The 18,705-nt window shown below is 46.3% G+C and overlaps 1 protein-coding gene across 1 annotated transcript in view; it reads right to left on the bottom strand.

Moving 5' to 3' along the window:
• mapkbp1 (mitogen-activated protein kinase binding protein 1) overlaps positions 1–18,705 on the bottom strand; it is an 89,781-nt gene that overhangs the window by 36,374 nt on the left and 34,702 nt on the right. Inside the window, exons 4-9 of the mRNA XM_079528273.1 lie at positions 14,993–15,050; positions 11,757–11,927; positions 11,465–11,599; positions 11,083–11,265; positions 5,175–5,335; positions 2,497–2,707 (exon numbers count right to left, since the gene is read on the bottom strand). Coding sequence (XP_079384399.1) covers positions 2,497–2,707; positions 5,175–5,335; positions 11,083–11,265; positions 11,465–11,599; positions 11,757–11,927; positions 14,993–15,050 — 919 coding nt within the window. The remainder of the gene's footprint in view (positions 1–2,496; positions 2,708–5,174; positions 5,336–11,082; positions 11,266–11,464; positions 11,600–11,756; positions 11,928–14,992; positions 15,051–18,705) is intronic.

The raw sequence follows: 18,705 nt of genomic DNA, 5'->3' as shown, positions 1-18,705 counted from the left end.
CGAACAGGCCAAGGACCAGACGGCGGGATTATATCTCCAAACTGGCCTTGGAACGCCTCGGGATCCCCCAGGATGAAGTTACTAATGTTGCTCTGGAGAGGGGAAGGCTGGAGCTCTCTGGTGGAGCTGTTGCCCCCGCGACCCGACTACGCATAAGCGGTTGAAGATGGAGGGATGGATGGACAAATCAAAAGGGATCAAAACATGAAAGGACAAAAACCATGAAATTACTCTGGAAACCTTTCCATGAACCAAGACTTTGTTAAACGCTTAAAATGACCCAGGCTCCCAGGCTCTTCCACTGGGAAGCCCCCTCCCCTAAAGAACCCTTCCCACGTTACAGTATCGTGTGAATCAGGTCACAAATCAGAAGCAGGTTTCGGGATAATCAGCAATCAATAACATTGTTGATAAACATCTGATCCCAGGACTTAAATCCCAGCCTTAAAAACAAGGTTAAAGGTCACGTCATGCTAATTAAGACCTCTACTACGGTGACCTCCGATGGTCACAAGACACATCAGAAGTTAACCCGGAAAAGCATCCGTGTCATTTTACACTTTAGCTATATATTTAGAAACTTCAGAAAACTCTTAGGATTTAGAACAGTGCTTCTCCAAAAGAGCAGATATACAGGCTCACAGTGCTCAGTCACTTCGTGTCGCCAAATACAAGGGGTCCTTGCACGAAAAAGTGCTGATTTGGAAGGAATTATGTAGAATCCGCCTCGGACCTTAATGGGGTTAACATAGTATTACTATACGGGCATGTCTGGTTGTGGTTCTGCGTGTTCATGTGTTGGTTATGGCATTCTTAACATGAGATCCACCAGCAAAGGAGGTGTGACTGTGTCAGCGCAGAAGCGGGACACTGGTGTGTAGCGTGTACGCGTACAGTGACCAGACATACATGCTGGTTTCCCAGGGAGGCTGAGGATGTTGTTGTGTTATTGCTCTAGGTTTTTTTTCTTTTTGCCCGATTGATGTCGTTTGAATTGTCGGTTAAATAATAAATACTTAATGTATGAAGTGAATTTTGAAATTTCCCCTTGAAAACAAGGGCTGATTTAAATTTTTTCCCCCTCCCCAGCGAGGAGCCCCCACCAGGAGGACGTCAAGCTTTCTCCCTACTCCTCCCACCCAACGCTCCCCTCTGACAGGTGCCGCCCCGGCGCGTAGGAATATGTGCAATTGATTGATTGATTAGTTTATTAGACAGAATGTATAAACAGCAACAGAGTACCACCTTGAGGGCCCAGGGTTATTTAATCCATTAAATCATAGCGCCCAGCGATTTATAGCAGCGGAGCACATTTAGCGACGGACCGGATGTTATCCCGGATGTGGCTGAAGTAGCTAGATGTAGCCAAAACACTCTCGAGGCGATCGGCAACACCGGGTGGTATGATTAATTCTAACGTGACTAGTGACGAGACCGCGGTGGGCCGTCAAACACATAATCTTTTCTTAGAATTGGACGGAATGATTAAGACAATTTCAGACAAAAAAACGTCCAACACAAGCCGGCCTGGTGATGAGCCGTGCTCCAGGACAAGGCCACAGAGAGGATTCAAAGTGAGCTGCAGGCAGGGGCCCACCTCTCGCTTTCATGTGTGCAGATTACAGTTGGGTGCCACCGATATTGTCCCTTATCATTTGACCCATTTAGGCCTGACCTCAAAATTTTAAAAAATCCTTCTAAATCCTCCAGTTTTCTGAAATAAATATTTTCACGATTTTTCAAAAATAGCAGACCTACAAGCTCGTAGCGCGCCACTCGGTGGCGCGCTACGAGCTTGTAGATCTGCTATTTTTCAATAGCTAATTTATAACATAATGTTTAAAACACCAAAAGGGGTTTTGCGCAGATCACGCAAACCTCAGCAAAAAGAAAAGGACAATATCGATGGCCTCCAACTGTACATGTGTCCTCATGTGACAAACCAGGGTGGTCGGCCTACTGGCCTGGGCTGGCCTGCACAGTTACATGCAATGGCACACACACACACAACCCCCCACAATGACCTATTTCTGGAGGAGCAACAGCATCACTGAAATCGATGGACAGCCATGAACAACGCAGTGTGTGTGTGTGTGTGTGTGTGTGTGTGTGTGTGTGTGTGTGTGTGTGTGTGTGTGTGTGTGTGTGTGTGTGTGTTAGAGGTGAAACAGTGAATCAAACAAATCGATTTAATCAATTAGGGGAAAAATTTAATTTAAAAAAGTGGATCGGCTATCTTCACTCATTTTGTATAAAACAATGCTTAAATGGTTAGTCAATTTGTTGTTATCTAATAAAATCTCTTCAATTATTCAATTTATCTTCTTCATGATTAGAACTCGGGAACAAAACAGATTTTTTTACTCCATTTCATAAGGTTGGGATACAAGATGTTGAAATAATGTAAATTCCAGAACAGAACACAACGTGTGTGTGTGTGTGTGTGTGTGTGTGTGTGTGTGTGTGTGTGTGTGTGTGTGTGTGTGCGTGCGTTACCTCCAGGCTCCAGACGCAGGCGGAGTGGAACAGAGCAGAGAACACCTTCTTGGTCCTCCTGGGCTCCCGTACGTCCCACACGTACACACTGTGGTCGTTGTACACGCACGACAGCCAGCCGCTGCTCGGGTCAAAGGTCACCGCCACCGTGTCCGGGTAGCCACGCCCGTCCTCTTCTGACCCCGCCCCTCTTTGGGCGGAGAAAAGGTGTCTGTGTTTGGGGGGGAGGGGGGTGAAAGAGATTAGTTTATCATTGCTGTCAGGCAGAAACCCCTGATCTCCCTCATTTTCACTTTTTGCTTATTTTTCCCCCGTAAATGAACGGCCCACCTTGTCAGACTATAGTGTCACTGAAAAGTAGCAAAAATCAGACATATGAGGTTTCCACTACAAGCTCAACATGTTTTGATCTGGCCTGGGCCATGGCTCAGCGGTCCAGGCACCTTGGCTGGTAATCCAGTCTGGCAGTGTGCCGCAGGTTCGACTCCAGATCCCGACGGCCTTTACTGCATGTCTTCCCTCCATCTCTCTCCCCATTTCCTACTGTCTGTCCCTCCATAAAAAAATAAAATAAAGGTGAAAGCCAAAAACAAAAAAAACATGTTTTGATCTTCTAGATCGGCTATCTTCGCCGACCCCCATCTGAAAAAATTTTGTGCCAGGGAACCCATACACGATTAGTTTTGTTGAACGTTTCACAATTTGTCCAAAATGTGTCAAGATTGTAGATCGGCTATTTTCAAATGTATCAATTTATCATAGCGTTAAAGTGGTAGAACTGATATTGATGCTATTTTAACTCATTTTCCCGGGGACCCCCTCAAGGACCCCTGGGGGTCCCCAGGCCCCACTTTGAGAACCACTCTCTCAAGTAACACGGACTCGAAGCTGTTTATAAACCACAGTCAGTGACAACACTGACGAATCTTTGGTATCTTCATTCGACAGAGTCGACTTTTCACCGCTGTTTGGAAAATCATGGTGATGCAGTTATAGATTCACGGTCGGGAAAACTTGGGATTCCCTTCTAGCGTCCCAGTGGGGCGTGTCCCACGGACCAGCACCGGTCTGCGTACCGGTGGGACATGTCGCGCGGACCAGCACCGGTCTCCTACCGGTGGGACATGTCCCACGGACCAGCACCGGTCTCCTACCCGTGGGACATGTCCCACGGACCAGCACCGGTCTCCTATCGGTGGGACGTGTCCCACGGACCAGCACCGGTCTCCTACCGGTGGGGCATGTCCCACGGACCAGCACCGTTCTCCTACCGGTGGGACATGTCCCACGGACCAGCACCGGTCTCCTACCGGTGGGACGTGTCCCACGGACAAGCACCGGTCTCCTACCGGTGGGACATGTCCCACGGACCAGCACCGGTCTCCTACCGGTGGGACATGTCTCACGGACCAGCACCGGTCTCCTACCGGTGGGACATGTCCCACGGACCAGTACAGGTCTCCTACCGGTGGGACATGTCTCACGGACCAGCACCGGTCTCCTACCGGTGGGACATGTCTCACGGACCAGCACCGGTCTCCTACCGGTGGGACATGTCCCACGGACCAGCACCGGTCTCCTACCGGTGGGACATGTCCCACGGACCAGCACCGGTCTCCTACCGGTGGGACATGTCTCACGGACCAGCACCGGTCTCCTACCGGTGGGACATGTCCCAAGGACCAGCACCGGTCTCCTACCGGTGGGACATGTCCCACGGACCAGCACCGGTCTCCTACCGGTGGGACATGTCTCACGGACCAGCACCGGTCTCCTACCGGTGGGACATGTCCCAAGGACCAGCACCGGTCTCCTACCGGTGGGACATGTCCCACGGACCAGCACCGGTCTCCTACCGGTGGGACATGTCTCACGGACCAGCACCGGTCTCCTACCGGTGGGACATGTCTCACGGACCAGCACCGGTCTCCTACCGGTGGGACGTGTCCCACGGACCAGCACCGGTCTCCTACCGGTGGGACGTGTCCCACGGACCAGCACCGGTCCCGTACCGGTGTTTGGGAACCTCTGTCCAGGGTGTACAGTAAATGTCCCAATGGAAGAGAGCGTGTCGACCTCCTCCATCCACTGAACTGTCCTAGTTATAATGTATAATTAACATTAAAATCATGTTTTATTTATTCAAATGAGTTCCAGATCAGCGCTTTGAATCCGTTTTACTGAGTGGTCTCTCATTTGTGCTGATTCAGTCTGTGAACTTTCACCCCGACCGCCTCCCACTTCCTCTCTGCTCTCCTCCTGCCCACAGAGAGGAGGCGGACAGAGGATGAGCTGTTTACACACACACACACACACACACACACCCCCCTTGACAATATGTTTGTATGAATGAAAGTGTCTGTCTAGTGTATATCTGTGAATTTGAATATGTGTGGGTATGTGTGCCTGTCCCTATGTACAGTTGTACAGTATGTATGTGTGCACATCTACAGTATGTGTATGAGACTGAGTATTCTTTAGCTTTTATATAACCAGGCATGTTTCAAGTAGACAACTGCTCAATTGTAGTCTGCCCTGCAAAGTGACTAAATGGAGAAGCATAGTTAATTTGTGATTTTCAGTAGTTGAGGATAAATAAAGGTGTCTTCTGTGCGTGCGTGCGTGCGTGCGTGCGTGCGTGCGTGCGTGCGTGCGTGCGTGCGCGCGTGCCAACCCACCCAGGTTCCGTCAGCGTAGAGATGTCGGTGCCCAGGCTGTGAGGTCGGGGCAGACTGCAGATGAAGTGCAGGTTGGATGGACTGAACGCTCGGATGATCCCATCAGCACAGCCACAGAATATACACTCCTCTGTGACACACAGACTGGTGGCCTGGCGCGTCTGAGAGAGGACAGACAGACAGCTTTTAGACCGGCGGTGAGATGAGATGAGATGGTGGGGGGTAGACAGACAGACAGACAGACAGACAAAGGGAGAAAGAGAGGGATGTACTGTATGTATGCATGCATGTATATGTAGAGAGAGAGAAAGACAGACAAAGAGGAAGGAGAGAGAGAGAGAGGGATGGGTGGGTAGGAGGCATTTCCATCAATCTGATTTCACACAAGTTTTGAAGTTGTGTTTGAAACTGAGCACCTGTGACTACAGCCTGCATCTGAAACACCGGGTCTGTAGTGGTAATATTAGATTATGTTGCCATCAATAAAACCATTAATGAAACATTATTCTTAAAAAAACGGACCCGAGTTCTAACTGTACTCTACTATCTGCACCAATCCTCTTCGCCAAAAAATAGCAAGCTCACAAGTTTGTAGATCTGCTATTTTTGTGGCAAAATGTACCCCTCAGAAATGGTGTGCTGGGGTTTAAGTCGTGTAAAAAAACAATACACATTTCTGTGTGTGCACCTGATTTTCAAGTCTGCTATACTTAAGTTGTTTTTCTGGGTCGGCATAGCTACTTACAGCCACCAAAAGACTGATGGATGTGTGTAAAACCTACAAAGGGATTAGCAAAGCCAGGGAGCCTGGCCCAGGCAGAGGACATCCCCCGCCAAGTCCCCAAGACGTGCTCGGCTGCCCGCACCAGCTGGCAGAGAGCTGCAGGCTCTCCCTGCTCCAAAGTCTCTGCAAGGTCCCAAAATACCACCATTGTCCCACAGAAAACAACACCTCTCCGTCATGAACGACTTAACGCCAGCCACTATGAAGTGCTTCGAGCAGCTCGTCAAAGCTCACCACATCGCCTCCTCACTGCCCCACACTCTACACCAGTGGTTCTCAAACCTTTTTGCACCGCAGACCCCCAAATTGATATGTATTTGGCCGATGACCCCCCCTCATCTGACAATGTGTGATTCTTTTATTGTTTTTGCCAAAATATAAAATATGGTTTAATTTATTGTGACGCTTTATTAACACATTTTGCTGAGGTCCCGCCTAATTTTGAACCAGTTCAGTTTTTTTCACTGAAAATGATCGGAACTGGAACCAAAGTGGGTGTGTCACTATTCTACAGGTTGGAAGATAGAGATGTGATATAAACAATGGCAAAAGCAAGTGAAAAATCATTATTAAAAAAAAAAGAAAAGGGAAACTGTAACTGCCATTGACGATTGAATTTCCCACGTGAAGTGGACTCTTTGAACGGTCATCAAACCTGGGGCAACTGGGGACTCCTGCTCCGCAGACGGGCTATCTAACTATCAACTACAATGGTTCTGCTTAAAACTGATGAAAACGCAAACCGTGAAGGTTCCTACTACTTCCAAGACTCTAGAAGGGAACCAGTTTTAAATTAGAATCAAAGTTATGCTGGTGGAAAAGAGGCCAGAGAGTTCCTGCATCACTGGCTGGTATGGAAGATTCTCAAAACACGACTGAAAAGCTCCACACGTCACCTGAACTGAGCTACCAACAACATGCAGGACCCCTGCTGTACACCCAGAGGAGTAGGGAGAAGACCCAGAGGGACACCAGTAACCTCAACCATGGATGTTCACTCTGATAACATCTGGCAAACCGTACCAGAACAACAAGCCTCGACCAGGCAGACAGGTTCATACTGGAACAGCAGGCGAGCATGCCAAGTATTCAGTATTTAGTACCCAGTATAAATTAGCCTCATCATGTTTTTCCGACTGCTGTGGTTAGAATTGCAGACGGAACAGTAGTTGGATCAAATCCAAAACACCCACAAGTTGCCACAACAAGATAACTGCTGTATTGAGCTACGACTTCCTCTGCTATTGTTCAAATGTTCAGACACTGAAGATTTAACTTGGAACGTCTAGAGAGCCTTCCAGGTTCAAAGAGCCTTTTGCAGACCCAGAAAGTGTTCAGAAGTGGCTGTTTTCGAGCTAAGTGAAACTATGGCGTTAAAAAAAACGTATTGCACAGGTTCTGGATTTGTTTCCACACGCTACGACTCGGTTTAAAACCACACCAATGTGGAGTGAGCGGTGGCTTTGGAGTCAAGCACAGTTGTTGACCTCTGGGTGTAACGCAAAAAATGTATACATCCATACTCCATACAGACATACATGTACGGACATAGCCGCACTCGGACATACGAACATACATATAGACACATATATAGCTGTGCATAGGAGACGGTGCGCAACCACTCAAAAATAAGAACCTAATTTGGGCCTTGCTCATGCAGGAGGTGGAACTAAGCCTGAGTTCTTATTTTCGAAAACCAGCTTTGTAGAGCATCTATACGAAGACAGTCAGGGGAGGGAAGCCGGGCGTACTGCTACAAGCTGGGGGAGCATGTGACCTGTCAGCAGGGAGTGTTGGAGGGGGAGGAAGGAGGTTCTACGTCCTCAATGGACAGAGAATATATGAAATAATATGAATCGATGAAATGTGTTTTGTGTGTGTGTGTGTATATTTATGTACTGTATGTGTGTGTGTGTGTGTGTATATTTATGTACTGTATGTGTGTGTGTGTGTGCGTGCGCGTGTCTGTGTGTGTGCATATTTATGTACTGTATGTGTGTGTCTCCATATGTCCGTGTGTGTGTGTGTGCGCGCGCGTGCATTGTAGTTGAGTTAAAGCAGTTCTGATGAAGTTGATAACCACTTTACACAGAGCAAATCTCGTTCCTTTCTCTCCATCATCGTCTCTCTGTCCTCCTCTGATTGTTTGTCAACTCCCCCGCTTTCCCTGACTTCTCCGTTTCATTCACTGCTCTCTCTCCCCCTCTCTCTCTGTTATAACGGCTGATTGTTCATTGTTCTGTCTGCCAGTCGGTCCACCTCCACTGACGCACGCGCGCACACACACACACGCACACACAGTGCCTTCATTCCATCTCTCCGTGACTCCACCCACTCAAGTCAGCTCCTTGAACTTTGACCCCCTAGCCGTGCGTTCTACATTTCACCTACAATATAATTCTGTTCAAATGTCCTCTCGGACCCCCATAGACCCGTCCTAAAACCACAACACAACAACACAGCACCACACCACACAGAAACACTTACATCTCAACTTAAAGTTGTTTAGTATGAAACTTTTTCCTAGGTCCTCCGTCTAGGTTGGGCAACAGTGAAAGACCATTGATAACACAATCCTATATCTGGTTTGACACACATTTTGACCTTGAAGGTCAAACATAGACGATTCTCCCCAGCAAGCAAAAGTGTAGGAAACCCGGGTTCACATCCAATTCTTATCTTAAAATGTTTTACATGAGAAGAAAACCTGAACCTCAAAATATAGACTTTTTTCTTTACCGAGTCATACGAACACATTCCTAAGTCATGTGAATACCGTCTGTCGGGTGGAAACCTCATTATGTCCAAAACATTTAAAAAAAGGAAAAAGTAGCAGATCCTCAATCTCAAAATGAGTTTCGAGCTTGTGGATCTGCTACTTTCGCTACTTGTGGGTGTAGTATAAAATAAAAAAAAAACACAAAAAGTTTGAATATGGAGATAAGAGGTTTCTGCCTGACAGCAACGGTATTTGACTAAATGGTGAAGGTTGTGGTTGAGGCGGTGCACTGTGAAACCATCCAATGAGGCGGTGCACTGTGAAACCATCCAATGAGGTTGTGGTTGAGGCGGCGCACTGTGAAACCATCCAATGAGGTGCGAGGTCGACTGGTGAGATGACGAAGGAGTCAGTCAGTTCAGAAACTGGTTTTAATCATGCCTGTGTCATTTGGAACAGAGATTACACGTAAGACTCATCTAAAATGACCCTTTGTTTCAGCCTTGCTGAAGTGACTACATTACATGTAGGGGGTGGGGGGGTATGATTGCCATATCTGCCCTAGGGAAATAACTGATATGACAGTAGCTGACCAGCTCAAAGCTAAAGTGCTCATACATGACAAACTGTCAACATGAGGAACCCAACATGTCAAACATTTGCGTTGGTCATTTTACGTCTTAAAAGTGACTAAATAATACTAGGGGTAAAGACATTCTTCGTCGACAAATAGTCATAATGATTGATTTCATCGGCAAATGTGTAAACACCAACATGAAACTATCAATCTATAACAAAATATTGGTTGACTACGACCAAACCAACCGATTAATCGATTATTCAACTCCAACGGGACAGGCCTAGTATGACTTACTGGAGGTGTCCCCTCAAGAGTTGAAGAAGTATTACATTAATCTGTGTGATATACAAACTAAAGACATACACCGTCAACGTTTATCCAACGCTGGTTGGATAAACTCCTCTGGCATTTACAAACTCCCAGTTCCATCATCTCTGTCTTATCTCACCTCATCTCATGTCATGACAACGGTTTAAATATTAGAGTTTGCGTTGCTGAATTGACTGAGTCTAGATGAGATGTTTGAGATGCTGTTGTTCTGACTGACTTACTGTGATGTGGTCGAGTTTCTGGGAGCAACACAGAAGCAGGGAACAGAGGTACTCACGTTAGAACGGGGAGGGCAAGGTTCAATTCACAGTACAATTCCTCAGTAATAAAAGGTGGGGTAGGTGATATTCTTTTGGTAAATGAAGTGTTAAATAGCTCTATATTCTGATAGTAGTCGTTGCTTAAGAGTCTTTGCCCAGTAACAGGAGATCCCTGTCTCTCCTTCTCTTTAGTAAACAGAAAATAAATGTTAAGGTCGCGATACCAATTTTATCAAATCAGGGCAGAGGACTCGTACAGGATTAAGTGAAATTGTGTAAGTGTCTGATGACACAAATAAATGAGCAGACAAATTTGGAACTGGAACACCATAAAACTGAAGCTGATAAATTACTAGTCTCTCCTGATTGGATGAAATTTGCAACCCACCAGAAAATGAACAAAGTTTACTGAACAAACACAGCAAGGAATTAGTAGCAAAGATTACTATCCGAATATAATGCTTTAACCTTTTAACAATTGTTGTTTCAACCAAACAAGTATCACTTACGTACCCTACCTTTACATGACTGAGGACTTTACTGTGTGCATTCATAGAATCCAGCTACATGCAGTAGTATTATCCATTCATGTTCCATTGATGTCAGTGCTGGAAACTGAGTGAATTAACTGAGTGAATTAACTCAAGGAATTGAATTTCCCCAAGCAGCAGCAAACTGACTCAACCACCAATATCAACGAAATAATAATGATTAGGATATCGTCTGTCGGGTGGAAAGTTGGACACTTCCTATGTCCAAAAATGTTACCTTTCAGGATTGAAATTCTAAAATAGCAAAAGTAGCAGATCTACAAGGTCAAAACATGTCACTTTGCGGCACGTTTCGAGTGGATCTGCTACTTTTGATGCATTTGAGTGACTCTGTAGTGTGATCAAGTAGGGCATTCAAAAAAGATAGAATATGGAGATAAGAGGTTTCTTCTGCCCAACAACGACGATATAACTGATTCATCAATATTAACTCAAGCTGAATACATGCTCCTTCCGACGTCTGAACTTTTATTCGTAAAGGGAGGCGATATATCTACAAATTGACGTAATTACGAACTTCTGATAGGCGGTCGGTCTCTGAACTTTTTGTCGTAACTCGTGCACCTCCAGATGTCCCGAGTCTCCGAACTACAGGTCGTAAAAGCCTGTCAGAACCCCGACGTCGGAAGGAAGTACGCATTGCGCTTGATTCAAGTGGATTTCCAATTGGATGGCTGGCTTTACCCGTAGCTCCACCCATTTGTCCAGGAGGCGTCGGTCGTTGAACTCGCAGAGGAGGCCGGACGACGTGATGCAGAAGGTGGAGCTAGCGTGTCGGCCACGCCCACACGCCACGTCGCTGAAGAAGTTGTTCCGGAGCTCCCCCAACAGGCCGGAGCGGCCCAACAGAGGAACTGTAGCATTCAACTGAGAGAGAGAGAGAGAGAGAGACAGAGCAGAACAAGATATTTCATTTGTTGTGATTTCAACTGTTAGCTGAGAAGCATCTGGGTGGTGCAGGGATAAACGTAGTCTTGTTCTCTATGTGTGTGTGTGTGTGTGTGTGTGTGTGTGTGTGTGTGTGTGTGTGTGTGTGTGTGTGTGTGTGTGTGTGTGTGTGTGTAACCTTGGAGGTCTTGGTATCCAGGTACCAGAACTTGACGTGGCGGTTGCCGGCGGTGACGAAGTAGGAGGAGTCATCGGAGAAGGAAACGGCCGTCACCTTGCTGGACACCTTATTGGCTGCTACCACCACATTTTTCTACATACACACGCACACACACACACAAGCACACGAGAAAATTAATTAACAACCAGCTTGATTCCAGCCAACAGCTGAGAACAGAGAATTACTCGCTAACTACATGGTCTGTGGCTGTTCAGTCAGTCAGTCAGTGTAAACAGTCATTCGGCGTTACCTTCCAGTACCAGACGTTGACCATCATGTCGTGCTGGTATCCCACGCTGATGATGTATTTACTGTTGGGGGAGAAGGACACGCAGGCGATGCCATACTTGTGTTCCAGTAGCTCTGCCACCTGCACGCGCTCAGTCACCTCCCACACGCGCACAGCAGGCATGTGACCACTCTGCAAGAGACACAGAGGGACAAGAGAGAATGAACAATATGTCATATGCTGCACACACATACACCTGTTATTACAGTGACATAGAATGTATATACGTACCTAATACAATTCTATATACAAAGACCACACCACTACCTACTATTTCAACTAGTGTAGTATAGTTTGATAACATTTCTGTGGCCTCAGGCAGACAGACAGAAAGACAGACAGAGTAACCAATAGGCAGACAGACTTAAGATCAGATATTTATTGATCACCAGAGGGAAATGCACGTGTCATAGCAACCAGGTTGAAACACAGGAAAAGTTCAGGTAAGAGTAACAATAAAACACAAACCAAGATAAATTGCATTTCTGCAATGGGAAATCCACCCATCCGTAATGAATGAATGAATTAATGATATATACATCAATAAATATATACAGTATGTCTATTAAGAGTGAAAATGAACATATGGACATTGGCACACTGGTGCTGGAAAGTGGGGGGGCCAGGCTGCTCTGCTGAGCTCATGGGGGCCAACAGAAGTGCCTTTAATGTTGAAAGCACACACACCCCTAACAGTACACCCTGGAGCTGTTGGCCTGTAGCCTATCCTCCAGACTGCCCTTGGTCACCGCCAACTCCCATCTTCAGCTCCTTCTGAGCAGCCGTGTCCTCCTCAGTGTTCCCTCTGCGCTCCGCCATGAAGACCTCTTCTTCCTGTTCAACTGGGCTTTCACGTCCCCCATTGATCCAGGCGAAGTTGCTGAGGAAGCGGTTTTCTTGGTGTTACAAACTGTCTCCTCGCTCCTTACAAAACGTGATGTAGCGCAAAAGACGAACACAATGGGAGAGTCCACTGATGTTCTCCTCGTATCTGAGTGGGTCCCAGGTCCGTTGTTTCCTCTGCACAGTAAAATCATCCGTGTTAATAAATCCGTTCCCAACTCCAAGACTGTACACATGTACTGTATCTACCACTACGTACATCCGGGACCCTGGAGACCGTGCTGAAGGAGGGGATCTGCCATGGCGGCAGTGAACCCTACTGAACCGCCTGCGTACTGGGCGGATTCAAATCGTCTACGAAGAAGTGGGGCTTGGCAGACATCGCGGCATGAAAGTCTGGGGGAGCTTGAGCAGTCTGCCGACCACATAGTCACCTGCTGTCCCCTGTTACAGACCTCCCTCAGAGGAGGGCCTTTTCCTAGTGGGACCAGAGATGAGTTGGACATTTGATGCAGATACTTGAAAGAAAGACCACTGATGAACAGGCTTGTCAATGGCAGCGGTGGCCGAACGGTTTGCGGAGCGGTCTTGATACCGGAAGGTCGCCAGTTCGTATCCCCGGACCGGCACGTTAAAATTACCACCGCTGAAGTGCCCTTGAGCAAGGCATTGAACCACTACCATGAAATGTTCTATGAGCAGGGCCTGGCTGTAAACAAGTATCTGATGCTTAGTCCAGTTACCCTGGGTAAATATAGTAACTTTGCTTTGCTTTGTACGTTGCTAGGTTGATCCACTGGCTGGTACACAATGGTAGGTTGGTACAAGTATCACTGGTCCGCCAGACGGGGGGGGAGGAGGGCTCCCTAATGTTGGCAGACAGACGGTCCAGGAGGTCATGCTGGGTGCCTTCTGTCACAACTCTCTCTGCTCCCTCTTGTCTCCTCTTCTTCAACTAGACTCTTCATTCTACCTCAACACACATATAGAGTATGTGTGTTGAGTGTGTGTATTGATTATGTATTACTTTATTTTGACAGTGAATACAGACACAGGAACGGCAGGACCAGAGCCATAGAGTAAGACAGAGTTACGACAACTCTGTTCACTTCATGGGGCAAGGCTCTTCTACATAGACTTCCATTGAATGGGGACAACAGGAAGGTGCCCTGTGGTTCAACTTTTTGATGAAAAGTTGATGCTGCTAGATAAATATTTGGAGCTTTTCAGAAAATTTAGGTCAGGATCAGCCTCAGTCCAAAATGGGTTAAGATATTGTTGGGGCTGTTTTGCCTTTATTGAAAGAGGAAAGGGGTTGAGAAACAGGAGGGAGAACACGCAGCAAAGGCTGTCAGGATCGGGACCCGAGCCCACGACACACTGCCAGGCTGGACCACCAGCCCAGCCCGGGCCATTAACTTTTACAGGAATGTGCGTGCGTGCGTGCGTGCGTGCGTGCGTGCGTGCGTGCGTGCGTGCGTGCGTGCGTGCGTGCGTGCGTGCGTGCGTGCGTGCGTTTTAAAGAGCTGTGATGTTAAAGGAAAGAAGTAGGAGCTGGTTTTATTAGACATGTTCTGGAGAAGGAACATTTGCTAAAGGGGGAACATAAAGAACGCTGGTGCTGTGCCAGGGAACCAGTGATCCTTCTGATGAACTGGCCTCTGTGTTTCAACCTGTTTCAGACCATTACACAACTGGATGTGGTACACAGCTGCCATGGAAACTGTGAGCGCACAGACGTGTGTGTGTGTGTGTGTGTGTGTGTGTGTGTGTGTGTGTGTGTGTGTGTGTGACAGGGAGAGAGAATCAGAAATAGTGACATTTCACCAGCAGCTTTATGTGCAGTTTGTGTGGAGCTCATGTTAGCTATATAAACATTACATAAGGACTAAGGAGGGCTTCGCATGCGCACGCCCGTGCGCCCGCCCGCCATTGGCCATTGGTGTTGTTTTTTCCTCCTTCCTCTGCGTGATGACGCTGAAAACGGGACTCGGCGCTGATTGGTTGTTCGTTAGACCCACCCCCACCACCGATTCTCATTGGATAATACATTTTTGTACCGAAGAAATTATAGGTTCACAGTGCAACACCAGACCAAGAGACGCAGTCCACTCAGAGTGGGCGGGGTCTCGCAGTCCACTCAGAGAGTGGGCGGGGTCTTTGGGCTGGATCCAGGCTAGGTGAGCTTGCTATTTTCACCAAATGGGTATCAATTAGAAACATTCATTTGAAAGGGTAACCACTGACCTTTGGTGATACTGTGGTGTATAAACAATTATGCAGAGACAACGTGTGTGTGTGCGTGCATGCGTGCGTGTGTGTGTGTGTGCGTGCGTGCGTGCGTGCAGTCTCACCTCGCCTGTAACTATGTACTTCCCATCTGGAGAGAAGGCCAGAGTTGTGATGGTTTTCCTGAAGAGAGAGAGAGAGAGACAGAGAGAAGAGACATTGACCCTGAATTCATCCTCTGCATTCCAGCCATCCTAGGCTACCCAGCAGTTAGGAGGTCCAGTGGCTGCTCAGCCAGGGGCACTGTGAAACCATGCCAACTATGTATATACACTACAAGAGAAGAGAAGCCCTTTGGACCATTGTCCTAGTGCTTAACCACTTTGAACCCCAGCATCCCTTATTATGAGGGGAACATTCACATAAATACTAGCAGATATACAAGCTCATGTAGATCTGCTAGTGTAGAGTGAAAAACCACACTGTAGCTGCCACACGATGTCATTCGCTACCCTAAAACAAACATTAACGTCCATAGACTTGGTTGGCGAGGGGGCATTTATAATTAGGCTCTAAACAAACATTCAAAGTCCATAGACTTGGCTGCCACATGACATAGTTTCGGAAAGCCAGGCATTGGAGGCGCTGGCGCCCCTCAAAAAGTTAGTAAGTACAGTTGCAACTCCGGTGCGTTTCACTGAGTATAGAGGGTTTATGTGCTCAAGGTGCCTGATGGTTCTGTGTGCTACTCTAAGCTCTTACTCCTAGGCAGCTAGTGTCAACATATTGTGAGCATGCAGAAGCATGCACACACTGCACAGTGACCTGTGATACTTACTCACCAGGCTGACAGCAGCTAGTGTAAACACATTGTGAGCATGAGCCAGTGTCCTTGGCTTTGTTCAACACACGGTCTTGGGGCAGTGTGTGTGTGTGTGTGTGTGTGTGCGCACGTGTGTGTGTGTGTGTGTGTGTGTGTGTGTGGTGGTAGCGGTGGGGTTCATGTGGTTAACTTTGAACTAGGGCTGGGCAGTTAACCCAAAATAAACTGAAACGGACATGTGGAACCAATAACCGCTGCAATAACACATAATAAGCAGATTATTATCATTTTATTTATTTATGCATCATTGTTCTAAAAAAGAAAAGAAAAGATTAGTCTGATTAACTACTTAAGCCCTATATTACAAGCCCGATCTATAAGCTCACAGCGCGTTGCATTGTGAGCTTGTCGGCTATTTTCATATATTATTAATATCTTTTTAATAATCGTTCATTAATCGCAAACGAGGCAGATGTTTGACATAATCGTGATGTTGAGTTGAAGACATATAGCGCTACTTTGAACTTCAACAAAATACCAACGTGATTTCATTTTCAGAAGCGTGGGTTGAGCCCGCAAGATGAAATTAGAATAGGCCTACCTATTATTCTTCATAGAAAACGCTCTGGACATGTGTGAGCACCATGTTGTTCCATATTTCAGAGCTGACCTATATGTCAAACTCAAGGCCCGGGGGCCAAATCAGGCCCGTGAATGAATTATCTTTGGCCCGCGGGATGATATTGAATTAGTATTAGAACTGGCCCTCTGGTATATTGCACGGACCACCATAATACTACATGTTCCGCTGGATATGGTAATCAGCGTTTGGTTTCTACTAATAAATATGCACTGTGTAAACTTCAAATAATTTTAGTACTATAACTATGGTCGGAGAGCCTTTCACCCCAAAGCAGGCTAAGTTAACAGGAAGGTGTGAAATGTGACACCTCCGTCTCCCTCTAAGGGAATGTCAGAAACAGGCCAGAGCACAGCGGGGGAGCTCTGATAAGAGCCACCACTTGGGTAACCAAGAGCCACTAGTCAGCATTACTAACCCAATGACTGTGTCCAACTATAAAACATTATGTCTGCATTTATCTAAAGGTGGATATGTAATCCCAATGCTAAAAGGAATGTAAATGACTAATGTGTTAAAACCCTAAATAAGAGAGGGGGCAAACTGCCATGAATAGCTGAAGTCAACAACAGGACCACTATTTCCTCCAGACTGTATAGATGGAGAGAGATAGCACCTCATTGTCTCCACTGTCAAAGCAGTCAGTTGTAATACTTCCTGGTCTTTCAACCAATAGAAAGGCTGTTACAATGTGCCAGCAGCCAATGATGCCAAGTTGGTACGGAACCGCCCACAGGGCGGGCTCCACTGAACAGAGATTTTATAAACCCTGCGTGGGGCTCTAGCAGTCAGATTCCAAACCAACTATGAAGAATCCACACCTCATGTAACCACATGGACATGATGAACAACAACTCACATTAGACCAATGGTAATTATTGATACATAATGCAAACTATTAATAATCAATGAATAATGTGTTATCCATGTGTTGTAACCTGCCTGTAATTGACGAATGCTATGTGTATCTCTGTCTTATCTGTACAGGTTTTTTACCTAAACGAACCAACTAACTAACTAGTTAAAACTAACTAAACGTCTAACCTAAACTGGGTTAAAACTAACCCTTAAACCAATCCTAGATAAATAGTTCATGTGTTTAAATGTATGTTTGTTAAACGACAATAAAAGTATAAAAGACACTTGGGTTATATTATTTAGACAGTTTGAGTAAAGACATACTCTTTTGTGCAGTTGTGGCCTTTCAGTAGGCGTAGCTATGGACCATGATGCTATCAACTTAGCAAGTTAAATCGTGGATAGCTATAAATGTGATCACTACAAGTCCGACAATTCACTGCGAGTGCATAGGCACATATCACATACTATGAAATCAGTGCTTGGTGAGGATCATAGAACAGGAAACTGAGCTTAATAATAATGCATTTTCAGTTTTAAATGCATTTACTTTTTTGCTGTTTGCCTGGGACGTCCTCATGACCGCGATGCTTGTGTGTTGAAACACAGTCCGGCCCTCGACCTCGACCGATTTCTTTATTTTGGCCCACTGTGTATTTGAGTTTGACATCCCTAATCTATCCACCCATGCAAGCAAACAAAAACAGCGCCTGGAGGGCATTTCTATTGTGGAGGATTGAGCTCCCGTCACGCAGAGGCAAGATGTCATCATCAGAAGGAGACCCTTTTCTTGTATTCATAAAAGGCTCTGGAGTCTGGACATGTGTGAGCACTATAGAGAGATAATAAGGCTTGCACTCAGTGAAGTCATGCTAGAGTTGGAACAACAGCTACGGAGGCACTGCTGGGTGAAATACGACCATGGAACCCAGATATCCAATGCACTTCTGAAGCTGGAGCAGAAATATGTTTTTTCTTTAAAGGTAGATGAACTTGAAGGTTGATATGATGTATGCATCGTAAACATATGAAAGTCCACTGTTTTATAGTGGTTATTGACGTTAGATACCGTTTTAAAGTAGCGTATTAATGTTTATATTTTATAATGGTCATTATGATAGATACTGTTTTATAGACCGGCTCAGTGGCCTTGTGGTTAGAGTGTCCGCCCTGATATGAGATTGGGCAGGTCATACCAATGACTATAGAACTGGGACCCAATGCCTCCCTGCTTGGCACTCAGCATCAAGGGTTGGATTGGGGGTACGTCCCTGTGACATACCAGCGTCATGTCCAGGGGGTGTATTTATGTATACATAATGGCCGCGGGTGTGTACTTCGGTCTCACGCTACAGAAACAGGAGATAGGCTCCTGCCCTATGGGCCACATGGGTTGGCAAAGCTTACCGACATACTGTTTTTTTGTGGCTATTAAAGCTAAGTACTGTTTTCTAGTGGGCATTAACGTTATACCATTTTGTAGTGGTGGACTATACATGATGGTCCTAGATGACCTT

The sequence above is a fragment of the Electrona antarctica genome (assembly GCF_951216825.1).
Source record: "Electrona antarctica genome assembly, chromosome: 18".
Classification (NCBI taxonomy): Eukaryota; Metazoa; Chordata; class Actinopteri; order Myctophiformes; family Myctophidae; genus Electrona; species Electrona antarctica.
Note: the sequence above shows the minus strand (reverse complement) of the source record. Positions and strands in the feature narration are given on the sequence as shown.